Source organism: Vicugna pacos, chromosome 8 (assembly GCF_048564905.1).
Source record: "Vicugna pacos chromosome 8, VicPac4, whole genome shotgun sequence".
In the NCBI taxonomy this organism is placed as follows: Eukaryota; Metazoa; Chordata; class Mammalia; order Artiodactyla; family Camelidae; genus Vicugna; species Vicugna pacos.
In genome coordinates this window covers 58,860,870-58,882,479 of record NC_132994.1, presented here as the reverse complement: position 1 = coordinate 58,882,479, position 21,610 = coordinate 58,860,870, and the positions used below count along the sequence as shown (strand labels likewise).

The window sequence follows — 21,610 nt, the reverse complement described above, 5'->3', positions numbered from 1 at the left end:
ACACATGGATTCATTTTAATTAATTTTTTTTTACATCCAAGTCACTAAAAAACAAAAATCCTAAGGAATCTTGAAGATGTTTTAATCCTTTAGAACAGAACACAGAGGCTCAGATAAAACTAGAACAATTACATGGGTCTAACTCTGCTTTTGTTCTGTTTAGTATTCATTATGACTGCACCTAAAGACGAAGCTGAAGTGGGCAATATTCAACTTACGAGGCATTAAATATTTCCCTTACATTTGTTTTAAAATTACGTGAAAACATTTCACTAAATTTACAGAAAAGGGAAAACTGAAAACATCCATGAGCTTGTCATCGACTTCAGTATGTGTGTTCTAAGCTCTTTTATGTAAGCAGATTATTGTATGTTTAGGCCATAGAAAAGTGGTATTTTTACAAATCAAAAATGGCCTCAAATCAGCAAAGTCGTGTGGCTCCACCTGGTCTGCTTTAGTTTCTCAACATTTTAATGTAGAAATCCTCCTGTATTGTGAAGCCGTCTTCATATTTATAATCACTCCCTGCACCTATCAAAAACTAACTGTATCGCTTTGCTCATGGAGTCAATCCCTTTTAACTTTTCAGGGAATTTGCTCATCAATTTCTCCCTCTATTCATCTATACTTGATTATGCACGTTACTTATAAGCATATTCTAGTAACTCTCTTTTAATTAATTGAATAAAAATGTTATCTTTTAACCCCCAATCTTATTCCAACTTCAACATCTTCATTCTCTTTCTCAATAAAACTTCTTGAAATGGCTAACTTTTGCTGTCTTGAAGTTTTCCCATTTCTTCTCTTCTCAACCCGCTCCAAGTAGGCTACTATCTACATGTAAGAGGCCACCACAGCTGCTCTCGTAAGGTCAGGAGGACGCCCACGCTGCTACCTGACTTTTCATTCCTGTGTTACTAGACCTTCCAGCAGCAGTCAATACAGTTGACCATTCTCTCATTCTTGAAATACATTCTTGACGTCATTTTCTCCTAGGGTTCTTCTTAATTTGCTTCCTGGTCTCGGCAGCAGATCACTCGGCTTTACTTTTAAAGGTTGACATGTCCATGACTCAGTCCTGGATTTCTCTCTTCTCTATGGCTACACTCTCCCAATACGCAGTCATGCCGTACAAATATTATACACTAACTTTTACATGTGTCCCCATTCCCTTCTCTCCCCAACACCACCAGGATTCCAACCCAGACTGCTTGCAGGACGCCTTCACTTGTCTGTATCTCCATTTCACAGCATCTCAAACCCTTGATATTCTAAACAGAAGTCCTCTTCATCATTACTCTCAAACCAACTAACCAAACTCATTCCTGCCCAATAATTTGAAAACTCTTCCTTCATATCTTTCCGGAACAGGTTCCTACCTATCACTTAAGTCTCAGACCAACTTTTAACTCTTCTAAGAAGCCATCATTAACCATTTATTTTTATTTTAATTTTTATATTTTAGCCTCTACTCACATCCTTGCACATACTTATTTTCGTTATGGTACTTGATATTGTCGTATTCCTCATTTACTCATTTATTTCTTTGCTTGATTGTCTCTTGCTGGTAAATAATAAGCTCCAAGAGCACAGGGATGTTTGTCTACCTGGTGCTGTACCAGCTATTCCCAGGGTGACGCCAGCAATTAAGCAGGAATTCCGTGTTTGCTGAATGAATGAACAGTAACCACGACGACTCACTCTTGTAGCTCTTGTGGCTGATTCTCTTCTGGGTTTGGCTTGTCTGGTCATCAGTGAGTGCCTGACACTCAGTAGGTGTTCTATAAAGTCCTAATGAAGTTACTGGTTGAAAATGGTTACATATATTGACTCGCAGAGGAATGCCATTGTGAAAACACTAAGTTTTGGTCATTAATTTCAAAAGGACAGCTAGCCTATTAAAAAAATCCTGGGAAATTCAAACACATTTATCTCTGAGAAGTACAAATAAGGCATTCAATGACCCAAGTGAAGTAATATTAGGTATCAGTAATATTACTATTTTATTTATTACTATTACATCATATATATATATATATTTATAAGTAAAATACTATCATTTATTATATTATTTTTAATAATACACTTTTGTTTCCTAGTTATTTGTCTAAGATGATATCAGATAGGGTGGGCAAGTTCTAGTTTTAAAAGAAAGCTCTAATAAATACTGAACAAATTGCAATCATTCAGAAAATACACACACACACACACACACACACACACAGCCCTCCAGACGGTCCCTACACTGCAGATGGGGAGGGAAGCTGGGTTGGGGAGGAAAAGCAGGAGACAGGGTACCCACCTGCAGCCTGGCCTAAGCTCCCCTGGGCATGACAAGCCTGGGTGCAGGGGAGAGGGGCTTTTTCCCACACTCATAACCCCTCAGAATCAGGACTTGCAGAAGGATCCACCTTCCCATGGACGAAGGGTAGACGCGGGGTTTAAGACCTCATCTTCACACTCTGCCTAAATCCGATTGGCTTTCAAAGCCTTCCTACACCTACAGCCCCAATTCCCTACTCTGTCTGCTAATCCAGAAAATCCCTTTAACAAGCACACATGCTCTGTAACACTGGTAGTGCGAATAACCAAAGAGTAACAAACAAAACGTGAGTTGGTTTACAGATCCTTTCAAGTTTTTAAGAGGCGGTGGCGGCTGCAGAGTAAAAAGAGCAGAGGGCATGGAAGTTTGAGGTAAGGTCACCATAGGTTTTAGATGAAGGAAGCTGCGGTTTGAGAAGAGGGAGACTTCTGCCTCGGGTTTATATTCTATTTTTGTTAACTGGGGCAGAATTAGCAGAATTTGTTCTTGAAGGTATTTTTGTCCTGCAGCTGAAAATATAGCTAACCATGTGTTTTTAAACAACTGTTTAACAAAATCACGTAGCTAGAAAAGATTATAAACTCCAACTATGGACTTTCGTTCTCAGGCATTACTCCAGGCATTAATCCCTATAGAGCCTCCACTGAACAGATGATTTTCTTTCAGTTGAGGGCAGAAGGTAAAATCTGCTAGACGTTGCTTCGCTTAACACTCAGTTTTTATAAATGTCATACATATTGGAGGAAAAAACTTCAGAACATATGTCTGGTATTTTGAGGACACTGGAAGAGAACTAGTTCTTGGATTTGCTTCTTCGACCTAGCTGGGAAGCTGAAAAGTGAATTATTTTGAGTATCTGATGCTTACCACAGTCACATAGGAGAGGTTAAAGGTAAGAAAAACTGACTTAGTAAAACAGTTTGTTAGCTTGTGCATGCTGCTCTAAATCATAATTACATAGCATTAGATGACAGTGTCTACTTTTAAGCAATCTGTAAATATACAGGCATTCAATAAGTTTAAGAGACACTGGTATATAAATTAGATTCAAAATCTGATACATGGCCTCTAAAATTACGTGATCGAAGTCATTTACATGCTCCATCTCCCACTATGAATTGTGATGTTACAGAACAAAAGTAGATAATAAGTATGAGAAATTAGAATTCTTTGGAGTAAAAAAATTTCAAGGTATTATGCAGATTCTTTAGCCAGAAGATATGTTTCCATTTTAAACCAGAATTGGATTCTCATGATAGGTTATTTTACTATTTGTAGTAACTAGCCCTTTTCACATCAATTTAAATCAGTCTGGCAATAAATATTATACCGGAAGTATTTTAGGACAACACATCCCTTTTAGGGTTCAGCTGTGGGAAAGGCGATAGGTACCCGCATCTGGGCAAGCACACACATGCACTAGGGGGAGAAATTCTGAATACTTCAGGAAGGCGGAGGGAAAAATGCAGCAGGAGAGCCAAGGGCACTTGGAGGCCAAAGAGAGAAAACAGAGGGCTGGTCCCGCTTCAGTTTTGAGGGTTTTTTTTGTTTCCATCTACTTACAGATCTTGGTGCCAGAAGCAGAACTTAAAATCACAAAACTTTAGAGTTCTATGCTGACACCCAAGGGAATCTGATTTTTCATTCCCATCTCTTCTCTCTTTCTGTCAAATGTTTTCCCTTTGAGCATCTTTATGTCAAGCCAGACACCTCAAAGAGGCTCTTCATACCACCTGGAAAAATATGCTCTTCCAGTTTTCTGGAAAGGGCTTCAAGCTGCGACCAGAGACCAGGCTAATTGGCTTTTACTCCTCACAGAGCCTTGCAGCTTTATTTAACTGACCAGGGAGTAGGGAACCCTGCCCATAACAGCTGGACACTAAAACGGCTGAAAGGACCAAGTTCAGAGCTAAATTCTGAAAACAGGCTGGTGTTCATTTCATGACGGCCCTTTTTGGGTGAATTTCAGCCTGAAAAACCACCACTTGGGTGAATCTAAGCCAAAGTTCCTTAGCAATAGTTTCTTCAGCTTGATAACTGCTTTGATTCTTCATTTTACCCATATGAACCCAGACTGCACGCTAGAACAAGAACAACAAAAAGTTCAGCTTCTTTAAATGAACAAATTCCTAACCACCAGTCCTCTACCTGCTTACCCCACCCTCCCCACCTTCCTTTTACCTCCATCGTTCACTAACCAGAGGTATCTGCTCACTTTCAAAAATAATTTAGAGCAATACATGACTTTAAGATGTTTTAATTCTCAGTAAACCTTGCAATTTTCTCATTAAAAATAAATGGCCTTTCCAGCCAGTGGTCATGGAGGAAGGGTGTTTCGAGTACACGGGAAAGAGGGCCTGCCTGTGGGTCCCGGCAGGAAGGAGACGTCATGGGCTCCACCTGGCTGAGTCTCCCTGGAAAAGCACACCCCAGGCCGAGACTGGTTCAGAAAATATGGTGAAGGCACAGCTAAGAGGGTGCTTCATGGAGTGAGAAACATTCTGAGGAATCTCATCAGGTAATAGATTGCATTTTTGGTATCAAGTCCTTTCAGCTACCTCATAACACATTCATGTAGCACTTTTGGAAAAAAAAAAAAAGCCTCCTTCTAAAATATTGGTGTTGTAGCCACTGTAGATGGTACAGGCTTGTGTTAAATTTTAATCTTTATAAGACTTATTTAACTATTCATTTAGGGAAAAAAAAAGACATCCTTAGCCTCAGTATTTTGGGTAGGAATTTGGCTCCAACATAGAATTCACTCTCTTTGGTTGATTTTGGCAAAGATACGTGGCGTTCTGGGGCAGATGTAAAATAAGTAGCCAAAGGGATATTCTCAGATCTTTAGCCTGATTATCAAAAGGCTTTTAAAAATTACCCAGAAACAGTATTCCTTGGATATGAAAATGAATGCTATACAGTAAAATTCGGGGAAGCACATATTGTCATTCTTTTACTGTCTACAAACTCACTTTTAAGAAGTCTGATGAAGGAAAAAAACAGAACCAACACCTTAGTTTCTCATTTCCTGAGTTCTTTACCAACTAAAAGCCACTGACACTTTGAGCAGGCTCCCCATCAATACAATCCTACAAACGATCCAAGTTGATTTTTCTTAGCCTGAATAATAAAGATCCAGAAACACAGTGAAGGGGAAGACTGCAGATACAGACAACTCCAGGAACATGAGATGGAATCAATCAAGAATTAATCAGACCTGTAGAGTGCATGCTTAGTATGCGAAAGGTCCTGGGTTCAATCCTCAGTACCTCCATTAAAAAAAAAATGAATAAATAACCAAACAAACCAACCTAATTACCTCCCCCTCCAAAAAAATTAATCAAACCAGATGTTTGGGCGAAAAAGGATACATGCTCTGGATAACTGATCTTCGACCAAAATGATCTAGGTAACACCTGAGCTTCCCAGCAAGCCTGAGTCCACAACTTCCAATAGCTCACAGGTTCTGTTGTCACTCAGAGGCAGCCAGCTGGCTGCAGGGCTGGGGATCTCCAGGGTCTACGGTTCTCCTGGGGAACCTCTTGAATTCTCCTTTCATACTACAAGGTGCCCTTGAGAAAATTATTTCCTGTGGCACAAAACACTCTGCCAAAAGATGAGTAATTGATTTCCTTGCAGTGTGTAATGTCTTGGCCAATATGATGTCGTTTCAGATGTTATGGGTTTAGAGGTGGTTCCTCTCTTTACCTTGGCGCCGATTCACGGTGTGTGTTATCCGTGTGACTATGGCCCAGCTTCACTGTCAGGAGGCTCCTAACTCATAAATCGATTTAATTTTCTTAGTTTACCAATAGGATTAATAATAATAATAATAATAATAATAATAGTAATAATAATAATTTCTGTAAATGATTTTTGCTGAGTAAGAGTAAGAGGGTAAATTCCCAGTTATTCATTAAATGTACATTTACTAACAGTTTTTCTTTTAAATGGACATAGATATTCACTCTCTAGAAACTAGAAATAAAATTCTAGAAATAAAAAACTGAAAGGGCAGTAATTTGCTTTATGTTTTTGCTGAGGATTTGTCACCTAATAATGCGCTTTTCTATCCATATATACTATATTATAAGTATTACATTGTCGAATTCAGACTGATCTTGGAAAGTCATTAACTCTTCTAAGCCTGTTTCTTGGGTACCTACTTTTCAGACTTGCTGCAAGAAGTCTGTGACATCAGATCACAGATGTTACGTGAAAGCGCTTTGTAAACCATAATGCACTATGCAAATATAAGTTGTTTCTGTTGCTCTGGGTATCTTAATGTCACCACACTAATTAATGGCAAACATGATCTCTGAGTAGACTCATAAAACCCTTCTGTGTTCACCAGGGCAACTTCTATTTGCAGAACCACATGCTGCATCGCATTAGCTGTCATACATACGTACAGAAGATAGGCTGATCATGCCTGAGACTATTAACCAATATTGTTGCACATGCACTGACGGAAAAGGAAAGTTAAGGATTAAGCTCTTGGTACAGGTTAGACTTTAGATCTTGGTGAACTTGTACAGAGAGTTAAACTTCCTTATATACTGGAGAAGGCTAATCTAATCCATAGTGTGAAACACTTTGGTACAGTTAATGAAAAAATACTTGTATGGCATGCATCTGCTGCATCTCAGAGCAACAAATCAACCCTCCACGTATATCAGTATCACTGAGGGACACAGATGCCCAAGAGGACCCGACTCTGGCCAAGTTCTTCTCAACAACCAGAGAATTGCTTTTTACTTCCTTATGATAAATTACATTATATTTCTCGAAGTAGAAGCGAATGTTCTCAGGCATGTAAGTTATGATGTATTTTTACCAAACATCTGTTCTCTTTTGAATAGCAATTTGTATACCATATAATTTTCTCAAGTTGTATTCTTTGGAAAAAATTAAAATTTCTAATACAATGATTTGCCAGGTTCATCCTAGGAAAGCAGCAAAGATAGCAAACAGAGTTAGAAACATAATTGCACCGTTTTAAGAGAAGGTATACTTATCTTTTCATTTTAGAATAAAAAATTCAATGAAATGATTAATATATAACTTAATAAAATGAAGTAGGTAAGAAAAAAAGAACAAAGCAATATACTGTGGAAAATAGGAAACCTGGTTTCAGCCTGGATCCAAGTGACTGCATTTGCTTATTCAAGTTGGTAAATTTTAGTTAGAGCCACACAAATTATAATAATTTTACGATATCCATTTAACATGACTTTTGACAATTAAATTATACAATTACAAGTGTACATAAAAATAAAAATATATATAAAAATAAAAATACTTACTGAAAATAAACCAAAACACCTAAAACAAAAATACATGTATAAAATTTTAATGTATAAGCTATACAAATGTATGTGAGTACTGACATAATTATACATGTATATGTGGGTTTGTACACACACACATACATACATATTTCTAAGAATCCAGAGAAAGAAAATGGATTTTTAACATATTCAAACTGAATTTTTGAAATCATACACAACAGTGAAAAGAAATCTACTAGCAAAAGCCACTCCTCTGCCACGTGCCCTGACATCACTGCAGACCGAGCTCAAACACACGCTGTCCTCACAGGTCCCACCTCTCTAACACTACAGGGTGACCGTGACCCTGCTGCTTTTTAGATGCTCGACGAACAAGCTAAACCTGAGATTAAAATTCATTTTGGCATAGTTTTAGGTTTCAGAATATTGCATTACATTCTAAATCTCTGGCCGTTGCGAAGTTTCATAATAACAGGCTTCAATTAACTATGATATGGCATTAGCACGAAGACCTCTTACCATAATCACCATAGAAAAATAGGAGTTTAATGACCAAACCAACAATGAGCATTCTGTAGTAGTGTACTTCCTAAACTTCTCTTGACTGCTTGTGTATCCATAGCTCTCCCATCCCTACCAATCTAATGCACTGTACCATCTTGCCTTACCCGGACCTGTGCAATAGCCTCTTATCCACAGACACTGCTGAGCTATTCTAATCCACTCTCTGCATTATGTCCAGCCTCTGATCACATCTGATCGTATCATTCCACTGGCTTTCGAAGACTTCCAAATGCTTTTACAAAGATCAAAATGCAGGGCCTTCTGGTCTAGCCGCTGCTTCCTTTCTGTATCACACCCACTGCTCCGTCACTCTCCTTTTCTTTATTGGTTCTCAGGTTATATGATCTTTCTTTTCATTCCTTGAGTATATGCTATAATCACCAACTACAGCACATTTTTTGCACATTAAGTGCCCTCGATCTGCAATAATTTCCCCCACTCCTCCCACCTTTCACCTAGTTAATTCCTGTTGATCCTTCAGATTTCAGCTTCGACATCATCTCTTCTGTCACGTGCTCTCATCACCACCATGTATACTTCCTATAGTGATGTATTTGATTATTATTATATATATATATATACACACACATATATAATATATATATATAATTCCTACTAGAATATAAGCTCTATGAGGCAAAGAGATCACGTCACTTTTTTTTTTTTTGCTGGAATAAAGAATATCAGAAAGAAAAGAAGTCAACACACTGTAGTTTGCCTAAGTTCAACCTGAGTTCATTAGACATTCACTGAATTGTCTCTAAATTTAAACTGTCTAAATTCCACATGCTTCTTTTAATAAAGAATATATTTTTAACAACAACCCAGTCTCTCATGGAAAGTTCCAAAAATGACGCAAATAAAAACCATTAAATGACTTTCCATAGTGTCCTGAGAAGTTTCTGTACAAGCCTGACCAGTGAGGAACTGTTGGTAGACTCATGTGCTCTGTATCAACTGTCTTTGAATTTACATTTCCTTTTCAGGAAGTGTTTTTAATATCACTGGATGTGCAGAAATCTGTTCTGAATTTATATCATTTAAAATCAACCTTAAGAGTCAATGATTTATGAAGAACACTGACTTGATGATGGTTTACAACATTTTTCCCTCCTGAGAGGAGATCTATGCTGGGAAAAATAAAACATCCCAATTCTCATTAATGGAAACAGAGCTGAACAGACAACTGTAACTGTTGAAGGTTACTGAAACTGCCAGGAAATTCTAAAAGCAAAAACAAGGTTGGGCTGGCAGATTAATGTGCCTTTCATGTACAATCCTGAAACATAAAACCATGGAATTTTCTAATGTTAATGGACATCTTTGTCAATATTTGTCTAGGCACTTTTATGTTGTGTATTATAGAAAAGACTGAATAGAGGAAAACTCACTCCACAAAGCTGGATCCTAGTGAAGACGTATTCATGAGCTACCTAGTCAGTTTCCAACTTCCGGAGGTGCTCTTGGGGCTTATTATTATTTTATTTACTAAACATAATGAGCCCACATATTTCCTCTGCTATGGGAGAATGAATTGAAATAAAATTTACTCAACTAATTAAAGCATATTTATGCCAGTCAGGAGTCTCAGACTGAATTTAGGCCATCCCCAAAGCCCCTCCCTTTCTTCATCCAGCAGTCACGTTATTCATTGAACAAATAATTGCTGAGCACCTATTAAGTGACAGATCTTTCTGCAGTTGCTCATGAGCTGGCGGGAAACCCAGCAGGATAAGCAGAGCAGATATGTATGATGCAAGCAGCAAACACTCTCCTGCAAGTAAACACAGGCTGTTCTTAGAACACATCTGTTGGGAGCACCTGCCTAAGCACCTCATCTGGTGAGAAGCACGAACCTGATTTCCACACCTCCCCTCCCAGCTCGGATTTGTTCAGCTTTAGTCAGCTCCTCCTTCCCCACGCACCTTCAACTGCATGACCAGCAGCTTCAGGGAAGCCCGTGGTGCTGCCCTGCTCAAAAAGGCCCCAAAGTTCTTTATCTCATTCCTATTGGAGTGCGGGCCTTGTGGTGCTCTGAACATTAGGGAGTTTTATCAACAACATAAGGTACACATGTATCTCCAATACTTTATAAAATGTTACTGAATTTTCAAGAGAATACTTTATAATCACTTCAGCTAAAAGTTCAATCCACCCTAGAGTACACCAGGCATGTGTTATGCAATCAGAAGCATGACAGTGAGCTCCTTGAAGGAAGCCTTGTATTTTTGAGTGGAGCAAGCCATTTGTCAGACTGTTGAACTAATGCCATATCTCATGAGAAAATACGCACTTCGGAACTAGATTGTTGGTATTTACTTTGAAATACAAAGCACCAAGGAATCAAAGTGAATTGCTCTGTCCCTGCACAGAGTCTAAAGATTCTCCTGGCCGAGAATGGTACACCCACGTGGTTCCATAAAGAGGACCAACACTCAGCAAAACTATGAAGACAGTAAAAGTTACCTGTGTCTCCGTTTACAATTCCCACCAGGCTCCTCCCTGCCAATATTGACTCACGCAACAATATATCGGTATTGAGTACCTACTATCTTCCAGGCATAGTTCTAGGTGTTTGGTATATATCACTGAAAACAAGTAAGCAAACTGATGTTCCACCCCTTCCTCCATTCAAGACCTTTTTCACGAGTACCCACTATGCACCCGGAACTGCGCTCAGCACTTGGAATAGTGATGCAGAAACTTAGCACAGCGTCTATCCAACAGTGGAGCTGTTTGCAAATATGGTAAAATTAGAAAGGGAAAGTGGTGCAGGTACCATTTATCTTACCTTGTAACGAATTGAAGATGGAGAAGAGGTACATGAAAGGGACATTCAAAGGTCCCCAGGCAAAGAAAGCAAAACCCCATGTCATGCCCAGTAGGAAGGTCAGGCTGACCACGCTGCGCAGGTTCCTTAAAACCTCCTCGCGCAGAGTCCGGCTGCTCCTCTTGCCGTTCCTCCCGCAGATCTGCACCATCACCACGATGAACATGGCGACGTTCAGGAAAAACATGACTCCAAAATACCCAGCACAGGTCACATAAAACACGACTGGATCCTGAATCCAACAGCTTAAAGAAGAAGAGATGAGAAAGAAAAAGCTGCATCATGTCCCGCTGATCTAGGACTTCTCCTGGCTGACTTTGTGCTCCTGCAGATTTCACAGCAGGGCTTTTCTCAAATGCCTTTAAAAACTCACTTCATTTTCTTGGGCCCCGGCTTCTTCCTCAGTGTTTACATAGTTTTTATTTTCCTTTGTTTTGGACAGTCATTATCTTAATAAATAGTTACTTAAGTCAACAATCAAGAAAACAAGGTGGCTTCTTGAACTCTGACTTGGCGTGAAGACACGCTTGGTTGGCTCACCCAAAGCCAGGTCTCACCCCCTTTCTCTTACATGCCTGCACTCCAGAGAATGGGGGATTTCTCAACCTCCTTTGTATTTCAGGGCTGGCCATGTGGACACTGTTCTACAAAATTATACAGAAGCAGAGTCCACTAAAGAGATTTTTGAGAGTGCTATTCTTGATGGGCTGAACTGGCAAAGCCATTACTCCGTCTTTCTGCTTCAGACATGGAAGCAGGGTCTGCAGCTGCGCTCAGCACCTTCCACCCAGGAAACAAAGGCCAGGAAAGAGCTGTGGAATTGTGGGCCGTCACATTTTTGGTCATAAAATTAATGTCAGTTTTTGCCTTCTTCCAAGTTTCTTGTCATGTGAGAAGAGTAAATTCCTACTTATTTAAGACACACATAATTGCAGATTCTGTTACTGCAGAGAAAATAATTCCTATTAATATAATTCATCTAGCTGAGGCAAGACCTTATTGGAGAATTGTGATATCCTTATCCTGACACTTCTCGTGCACAATTAAAAAGCTTACATCAATCATAACATCCTTATGAGATAAGGAAGGGTACACTTGATATTCAAATGACATAGATCAGAAAATAGATGAAAGTAATTTTAAAGGGTACTTAAGAGTAAAATTAAAATATTGCAATTAGCAGATGCCTCAGTGTCTAATTAATACTAAGGAAGTTTTTAGCTACAAAAAAAAAAAAAACAAAAAAACAAAAAACACCCAGATGAATTACTTAATCTTAAAATTCTAATGTAAATGATCATCATTTTAGGTTGTCTTCCACAGTGGAACATAACTTCCATGAAGGCAAGAGCTATCTTGAACATCTTGGAATCCTATAACTTAACATGATTCCTGGCATATAGTAAATGCTCAATTAATGAAAATTGTTGATGACACAACAATTTACTAAATAGTACTTTAAAGTCCTGTAAGAGTTGACTGACATACTTTTTAAATTCCTTTATTTAGAACTTAAGTATTGACTTCTACATTCAATATATCTTATTATAAAGGTCCCCAAAATGATACTGCTTGCCCCTGGAGCTAATCTTTCTTTCCATATGGAAGTCTCCCTAGAATCTGAAATTCCTAACCTGGATGCTTTATTTTCTACTCATCCTTGTGGGGTCTCCTGAGTGCTGCCTTGAAAACATAAAAGGGAAGGCCACGAGGGGATGGACCAGGATTGGATACTGACTGGATATAACAGTGCTCTCTGTCCACGAAACGTGCACAGAAGCGTGGCATCCCCGTCAGAAGTCAGCTCTTTATTCATCCAGCATTTCATTCAATCAACAAATATTTACTGAGTAGCCACTATGTGCTAGATAAAATGCGAGACAGCTAACTGCCAATGCTGAAACCATTTAGAAATCTTAGCCTCAATGACCTCACAGTCTGAAGGGAATTTTCCAAATTATTCAGGAATGAACTGATTTCTCCACTCTCTCCATTTCCACACAACACTCACACTGACACTGAATCACACACTGTCTGATACTGCTGTTTAACTCTCTGGAAGACGTGTGTGGTTTACGGAGCGGGGAGTATGATGGGATGTCCTCCAATAGAACGGGTCTCCTAGAGGACAGCACCTCACACTTCTGCATTTCCCCAGATGAGAGAGCGCGACGTTAATGGGGAAAAGCAGCTCAAACAGTTCACGGCCTTCAACTGAATTCATCCGTGGTGGAGCAGAGACCCTGGCACAAGCAGGCGAATACACTTCAACCTTCCAAAATAAGAAGCTCACTACGGCATGGAAACTTAGCCTCAACTTCAGGGAACAAAGGATATATACTCATCACAAATAAATCCCCCACCAAGTTTTTATTACTTACAGTTCATCACCTTGCTCTTTTCCATAACTCACTTTTCCATAGACTTCGTTTTGGTTTTTGATCGCTAGAACAATGGACACGACTAAGGCAGGCAGACCTGTTATGACAAGACCATGACAAAAATAACTTTTCTGAAGCATCTGGAACCGCTTTAAAAGACTGATGATGGCAAGGGGGAAAAATACGAAAGAAAATATCCATCGTAGAATTGAATTTCTTAGAACTGGCAACTTGGTTAAAAACAACAATAAAATCCCCTTTTTGGTGTGAAACATCCAACTCTAATTGGCAACAATCTAAACTTACTCTTAAATGAGACATTTAAATATTCTGTTTGCCTACTGGTAACCCCCAGAGTACCAGAACCCGATCTGTACTGAATGCAGCACCAGACAGTGTAGTTTCACTAATGACACCTGCTAGCCTGCCAGAGTTCAGCCAGTAACAGCTTTATTTTGCCTATTTCTATATAAAGAAAACTCTATAAAAAAATGGGGGGAACACAATGGGGGCAGAAAATCTTTACAATCTTCTCGTTTCTCTCAAGAGAATCGATACAGTATTTCCATGTATATTTCAGCGGGGAAACGCTGACACCACTCGAATTCCCTGAAGGTGCTTTCAGTGCCTCCTGCAATGGTGCTGAGCCCCTTGCAAACGTCTCGTTTCTATACTGACATCTAAACAAGAGATTTGTGAGAAAGCTCTACAGTGCCTGGCCCGAAATGAAACCCAGATACAGAAGGAGCCTAACGAGAAGACTGCGAACAGGCTAACACGGCCACGCATGTCTGGCTGAGGAATCACGTTAAGAAGCTCCAAGCAAGAATTCTGCTCATTGTTTGGTTGCCCACACGAAAATAACCTTCTCACTCAGATTTCCAAGACATGGGCATGTGTCTCAGGAGTATACTGAGGAGTCTGAGCTGGCCCTTATGTTTTGAAATAGAATGGAAATGCACCACCGTCTGCCAGCTGCTTCTTTGGGCTTGGGTGGGCTGGCTCTGCACACAGGAAATAAGTTTGTGGTGACTCAAGAGCTAGGGTTTTTTCCCCTTTACTCTTGACTTGAGTGAGGACTGCTGAACAGTTTTTAAAAACACTGTTCTGAGGAAGCCCCTTCTTTAGGCTATGCGTAACAAACCCACATCACTCACCAATTTGAAGTTTCATTTAGTAATGCTTATTCTTTCAAAATAGGATTTTCGTATGAGAACTTAGTGATTTCCATGACGGGGAAAAAAATATTAGGAAGCTTACCCCAGCCAATGATGCAAAATTTCAGTATGTATCGGCGAATGTAAGTGTTAAATACTTTAACCAGAGCGATGTACATGTGGATCGCTTCCAGCCCCATCCAGGTGAAGGTAGCCAGAAGGAAGAAATGCAGCAGGGCTGCAACGGCAGTGCAAAGTCCAGCCACATGGAACGAGGTGACCCAGCCGTCCAGGAGGAAGAGGAGGTTCAGGAACAGCAGGGCTGTACTCAGGTTCATCAGGATTTTGGAGGGATAATCTCTCCGCAATTTTCTAAAGAAGGAAAAAAGAGAACAATATAAGAATAAAGTTGTAGATACATCTTTTAAGCACAGGCAGTGAATTCATATCTTACATGGCTCTGCAAAAAGCTAGGTAGTACCACCTTCATGACTTGGTTCCACCAGAAAGATGGCTAAAGATATATGAGTACTTGGCAAATTGTAAAGATTTTTTTTAAAATACTCATTTTATTTCAAAACTGTTTCCGAAATTTCCATCTGGTTTCAACAGAATTTTTTTTAATCCAGGAAAAAATTCTAAATTTATTTATAAAAAATGATATTTTTGTTAAAAAAGTTTTCCCTAAAATTTGTTAGTTTCTTGATTTTTAATAAGATAAGGACTCTTTTTTTTTTTAAATTTCCTGCTTCAGGACCAATTTCACATTGTGAAGCAAATGTTTTCATCTTTTACCATGTAAAAAACATTTCATACAATTTTTATTTACTTAAATGCTAATAATCTCACAGGTTAAAAACATTCTCTCAGTGGAAATATAGTAACTATAAATTAGGATTCTACAGCTGGGAAATTCATGTTGCATGATATATCTTATGAGGAATATTAAAAATGAAACTTTGAACCACCCTACATGATTCACAAAGTGGATAAATATTTTTAAAAGCTGAGACAATTCTCTTATTCACATTTTGGGATAGTTAGCACTCGATTTGGCAGATAGAAAAAATACTTACTCAAAAGCAACATATGTCAGGAGAGTAGTTGCTGAAAAAATAGCGGATATTCCACACCCAATATAGGTGATGAAGGTGAGAACTTTGGTGTTTCTTGCATCCAACTGTGAGGCAGTTCCTTGGAGGTCCTACCAAAAACATGGGGACAGCTGAAAGATCTCTCTAATCATAAGAATAGTGTTTGTTTTATGAGAAAGTTCATTGATGGTACTTGGAATCACAGCTCCATCTTAGGGGCAACAACATAAATCAATATGGGCAGACCTCGTTTTATTGTGCTTCACTTTATCTGCACTTTGCAGATACTACGTTTTTTACAAATTGAAAGTCTATGACAACTGTGAGTCAAGCCGTTTTTCCAACAGCATTTGCTCTCTTTGGGTCTCTGAGTCACATTTTGGTAATTCTTGCAGTATTTCAAGGTTTTTCATTATTATTATATTTGTTACAGCGATCTGTGATCAGTGACCTTTGGTGTTACTGCTATGACTCACTGAAACGCAGGATGGTAAGCATTTTTCAGCAATAAAATATTTTTAATGAAGGCATCTACATTGTTCTTTTAAAGGCATAATGCTATCGCACATGTAATAGACCACAGTACAGTGTAAACATAACTTTCATATGCACTGGGAAAGCAAAAACTTCGTGTGACTCACTTTATCACTTTATCACTTTACTGTAGTGGTCTGGAACTGAACCCACAAAAATATCTCCGAGGTATGACTGTACTGAAATTTCCATTTATGGTACTCTTGTGGATCACTCCATGATCCACACGTTTTTTTTTTACCCAAGCTCTTTGCACACCAGTTTGACTTGAAGAGCAGAACCACGTCAACCCCCAACAGAAATTGGAGAGGAGGTCATTGCCTTTCATAATACGACCAGACCTTTTCCTAGCATTTGCAGGGCTGGGGACACACGTACAAATGGAGGTGACTGTGTTCCACATGGCCAAGCCGTCAGGTGGACTCTGAGTTCTTTGCCGGGAAGGGCGGGGCTCAGCCGGCAGACACCCAGAGACTCTGAGAGGAATGCGGAGGCTCTTACTGTGGCCATTTCAAATCTTGGTATATACTGGATGGGGTGGTCTTCTTTTTTTTTTTTTTTTTTTTCATAAATGAGAAGTCACTAAGAGTTTGAGGGTCATAGTTTTTTGGTACTTATGATCCTGAAAAGGCACCGCTTAAAAATGTCAATGGTGGTTGTTAGTGGAAAGATTCTAGCATGTGATTATGAAGCCTTAGTTTTAATTTCACTGTGCAGAGGGAGGCAGCTTGCAAAAGTCCAGGCTTGGTAGGAAAATCTTTCTTTTCTTCCTTAAATGGGAACTCATAAATCTTGAGTTAAGACTAACCACTCAGTCCTAATTGGAGAAGACAGGCATCACCATATGCAGATGTTTGAAAATGGAGCCTTCTTGGAGAAGGAACATATTCCAAAAGGAATATCTGGTTTAAACTTTTACACCTTAAATTATGAAAACAATTGTTTTATAAGCTTTTCATTCTATGTTAATTTTTTTTAATTTTCACCAAAATGTCAGTAAAATTTGCTACTTACACAAATGCCTCTAGTAAGTGGTGACTGTATGAGCAAACATGTGTGTGAAATTTCGAAATGGGACTCAATTCTGGGTTTGGCTGATGCAATAAGGAACAGTTAACAACACCTCTGTGACATCAAGAAATGCACAATGTGATGAAATGCAGCAGATGCGGGGATTCAGGGTCAGAGGGGCCCTTTCCTGTCCTCCTCTCCTAGGAATCACTCAAAACATCAGGAGGACATGGGACTCCCAGGCACATGGGATGGGGTTTGAGTCAGTGTCACTTGATTCACAGGTAGGTTACTGCAACCAGCATTTTGGTTACTCCAGGATTTGATGAGATCAGACAAATATCTTGAGAACCTTCAAAGGACTTGTCATTGCCTCTTGAAAAACCTGTATCTCCCATCTAGATGAGGCAGCAGACTTGCAAATCACAATTAAAGCCACAATTTAAAATGTAAATTAAATAAAATAAAACTTTTTACAGTTACACATTTATACACAATTCTCATGCTGTTTAATACTTTTAGCGAATGAAGAATATGAAAATATTTGTTCCTCTAAACCAGCCAACATAGGAATGTACCAATGTTAAAAATATGAAAATCAGTTTTACTACAAAGAAATGTAGTAAAGGACATGAAATTCTTCATCTGAGGATTAGAAGGTATAATTATGAATCTGGGGTACATTGTTTAATTTCTCATATGGTGAGTGTGGCAAGGGGCAAGGTAGACTCTGGGAATAGCTTATTCAAGTGAATAAAGAGTTTGTACATTAAGAAAGATTCTTAACAACGTCTTTGCGGTCCAGAAAAGCTGAAAGGATCTGGGCACATCGCCAGAAAAGATAAACTCTGGAGTTTTTCTTCCAGAAGTTTATAATCCTATAAAAGCAGCCACAGTGGAAAATGGAAAGATAGCACTAAAAAGTGCATACATCCATATACATGTAAAACTAATTATTTATTCAAACGACAATAGAAAAAATACTATAAAATTACAAATTCATAATAAAATTTAAACAATATTTGAAGAAATTCACTATTCAAAGTAATGAGAAGCCAAACTTTGGTTACATATAAATCATCTCTGAACACTGTGTTACTGTGTTCCATTATCTTAATATTAGACTTACAGCATACACAATCATGCTCAAACACACACACAAACAACTGAAATAATTCAATGAATTAAGCTAAAGCTTACATTCTTAAATGAGTAACCATGCAGAGTAAACATTTTATGAAAGAAGGATGCTGTCACTTTTCAAAAAAAAGAGAATATGGAAGAAAATAGGTTCTTTTTAAAAAAATTATTCAAGGAAAACATGTTATCTCTTAATTGTTCATTTTCATGGTCTGGCAGTAAATGAATATATTAATATTTGAGCAAAGTTAAAAAGTTACTTTCTATGATTGTCATTTCTTTAAATGACTTGAAATGACTTGGTCGTATCCCCCAAGGCATTTATGCACAGGATTGTCAGGACAATTACAACTTGCAGGGTTGCCATGTGACACCGGCCATTTACATAGGCCAGGTAGATTCATGAGCCAATGACTACATCCCACAGCTCCTCTCTGCTTCCGCCCAGGCCCACAGGAAGATTTAAGGGATGGGATAGACATGACCTGATGTCTGTGATGCAAATTCGAAAAGCTTTATTGCCCCAGCCCACATGACTCCCATCTCCAATTAAAAAGCAAACATGGTTTGATCCCTTTATGGAAACTACACCAAAACAGATCTGTTATGATCTGAAGGGTGTCCTTTGCACCAGAAACGTGTCTGCAAAAACACAAACAGACATAAGGTAAAGGTGGAAGTTGCTGGGTGAATTCACACAGTTTGCTGGTTGTTGGGAGGCTCTTGAAAATTTGGTGGGCAGAAAAAACCTATTGATGCAATCTAATTTTTGATTAAAAAAACTTAACGAGACACAACCAGGGCCAAGGAAAAGAAGGCAGGAAGTAACGAAGGGAAGAAGGATAATGAAGGCCCAGCAGTGAGAGAAACATCTCTCCCCCAGCCCGAAGATGCCACACTATCCAATCGCTAGTCTGTCCTCACAGGCTGTGAGCTCTGGAGGGGAACAGCAGTCATTCTGGTCACAACAAGATCACCTAGCACAGCACCCAGTACAAAGTCACATTCAAGCACACTGGGTGACAGCATATGATGACAAAGACGATTACTGATGAAACTTGTCACAGCTTCCTTCCATGCTAGTAAAACCCAACATTATCTTCCTCTAACTTTTCTGTCCCTCCCTTCCTCTCTCTGTCTCCCTAATTCTCTGCTTCTCTCTTAATTCAAGGGTCTTATGGTGATTTTCTTGTATCTGGGATTATTTATCATTACTGTTAATGTCACAGGAAAAAAAAAAGTACGGTTCTTTTCTATACTTATTTTGCATATTTTTAATATATGATCTCTGCTAATTAGGTTCTTCATTAAAACTCCAGATCAGGGTACAGATGAAAATTATCAAGAAAAAAATTTTCCAAACACATACCCTAAAAAGGCAGCCTCAAAGGAAGAAATAGACCTTCCAAAATCACATCATTTCAAAATGAGTTTAGAAGTTCCTCCCTTACCATCAGAACTCCAAAGTGTGTGAGGTGGTTACACAGGCAGACCGTCTCGCTTGCGTCCGAATCTCCGTGTGCGACACATCCTGACGTGTTCCAAAATCCAGAACCTTCTGTAGAAAGAAGTCAACAAACAGTGTGATAACAAGAGCAGGTCAGTTCCTTCTCTATAATGGATGATCTCTTCTTTGGGGAAATATGCCTCAATAGCTTCTGCCTTGCAGTTTATCTGTAACATGGATACTACTTTGAAAGCTGCCATTACTTAGAATAATTTCAATTCCCGGAGTCACGGAGTGTTAGTGCCAGGTGGGTAGTTAGAGATTACCTAGGCGGTGGTTTTCAACTACGTTCTACTGAAAAGCCTCAGGGGGTCTGCAAAAATTTGATTTTTACATTTTAACATATTTTAATAGTGTAACATATGTTTTACTTATTTAATGTAAATATTTTAACATATTTATAAAAATACATTTGTTTAATATATTTAATATAAATATATATTTAACATACATAAATGCATTGATGTTCAATTTATTTATTTATTATAGTTTAAAATCAACTTCCATAAAAAGAATATCCCTTTTCCAATACGTTACACACTACGTTACACACTAATCTCTGGAGATTGACACCTTTTCCCGCCTCGCGAGAACAGCCTCCTTGGAACATGCTGTAATGGACACAGCAGTCATGCACAGTGACAGCTGATCACAAATGCCTTTAACACAGCTTATCTGACTTTTACGTTACATTATGGAATGTGAGCAACTCATATAGAAAGACTATTTAAAGACTACAAGGTGACATCATTTTTAACTATGTAGCTAGTAAACCAGGATCTTCTCAAAACTGAAACTGGAAACCAAACAACAACAAAAATCTTTCCAGCTAGATAAGGAGTATCAAAAAAAAAAAGAGGTTTGGGACACCTTCAGACTACATTTCTGAGGAGCAGCCGGCACTGGCGTTGGTTTGATTCGGCCACTGCAATCCCTCTGCGGAACCCCAAGGAAGCTGAGCGTTAGAGGCAGAGGTGGGACGTTTCCCCACGTGCTATTGCCTTCAAAGACACCTCCACACTGAACCTCTTCATTATGCCTTTCCCTCTTGACTGTCAAATGTCATTTTGGGGGCAGCTCATTTCTTTCAAGGACCATGTAACCATTATAACCATTCCTACAGTTATAGTCCTCTAACGTGATTCCTCCATAATCTGTGTCTGGAAGCTGGATTTTAAAATGCATGTCCTGTGACATCAAATAATCTCCTCAGAAGTGTCCTAGAAGAACGTGACTGACATTCATCTAAAAGTGGCAGTAAAAATGCATGCTGTTTTCAAATAAATAACTGAAATCAGAGATGGTTTGTTTAAAAAAAAGGTCAAGTCTGCCTATTTCTTTTTGTAATGAGTAAAAAGTTACAGGAACTAGCTACCTAAATTTGCAGCTCAGTTGTCATCACACTTACCTTGTGACTCACTCTGATTTGGGATAGAATTAAAGGAAATGCGGGTGTCTAACAATGTTTAAAATTCAGTTGTTATTAAGACAGCCAGTATTTTAAAACTTACCGTTTTTGTTCAGATCCCAGAAGGCACAGATGGGATGAGGCACTGCCTATATTAACGTAAGAATAAACATGTGAATTGTGTTTAAAATAAATGAAAAATCATATGATTTGAATATGAGAAAAGAGTAAAAATGCTAAAGTTTTCACGAAGAAACAGAGCATCATCAGTCAGGGCAATATGACCTAAGAACAGGAGGCAGTTTGGGGGGGTCTGCTCTCACAGACTTCAGATGGAAACAACTATAGCCTCAGAGGAATCATGGTACTC

The 21,610-nt window shown here is 38.8% G+C and overlaps 1 protein-coding gene and 1 long non-coding RNA gene across 6 annotated transcripts in view; one reads left to right on the top strand and one right to left on the bottom strand.

The window, feature by feature from the left end:
• The window catches only part of ADGRG6 (adhesion G protein-coupled receptor G6), a 132,024-nt gene that overhangs the window by 12,523 nt on the left and 97,891 nt on the right, over window positions 1–21,610 (bottom strand). For all 5 annotated transcript variants that reach the window (XM_031680004.2, XM_072965946.1, XM_072965947.1 and 2 more), the window contains 6 exons: window positions 21,344–21,389; window positions 19,777–19,883; window positions 15,623–15,750; window positions 14,650–14,918; window positions 13,390–13,486; window positions 10,970–11,253 (listed from right to left, as the gene is read on the bottom strand). In XM_031680004.2, coding sequence (XP_031535864.2) covers window positions 10,970–11,253; window positions 13,390–13,486; window positions 14,650–14,918; window positions 15,623–15,750; window positions 19,777–19,883; window positions 21,344–21,389 — 931 coding nt within the window. The remainder of the gene's footprint in view (window positions 1–10,969; window positions 11,254–13,389; window positions 13,487–14,649; window positions 14,919–15,622; window positions 15,751–19,776; window positions 19,884–21,343; window positions 21,390–21,610) is intronic.
• On the top strand, window positions 17,374–21,124 carry LOC140697745 (uncharacterized). Its single transcript, XR_012075054.1, has 3 exons — window positions 17,374–17,469; window positions 19,625–19,924; window positions 20,322–21,124. It is a non-coding gene; the product is annotated as an uncharacterized lncRNA (long non-coding RNA).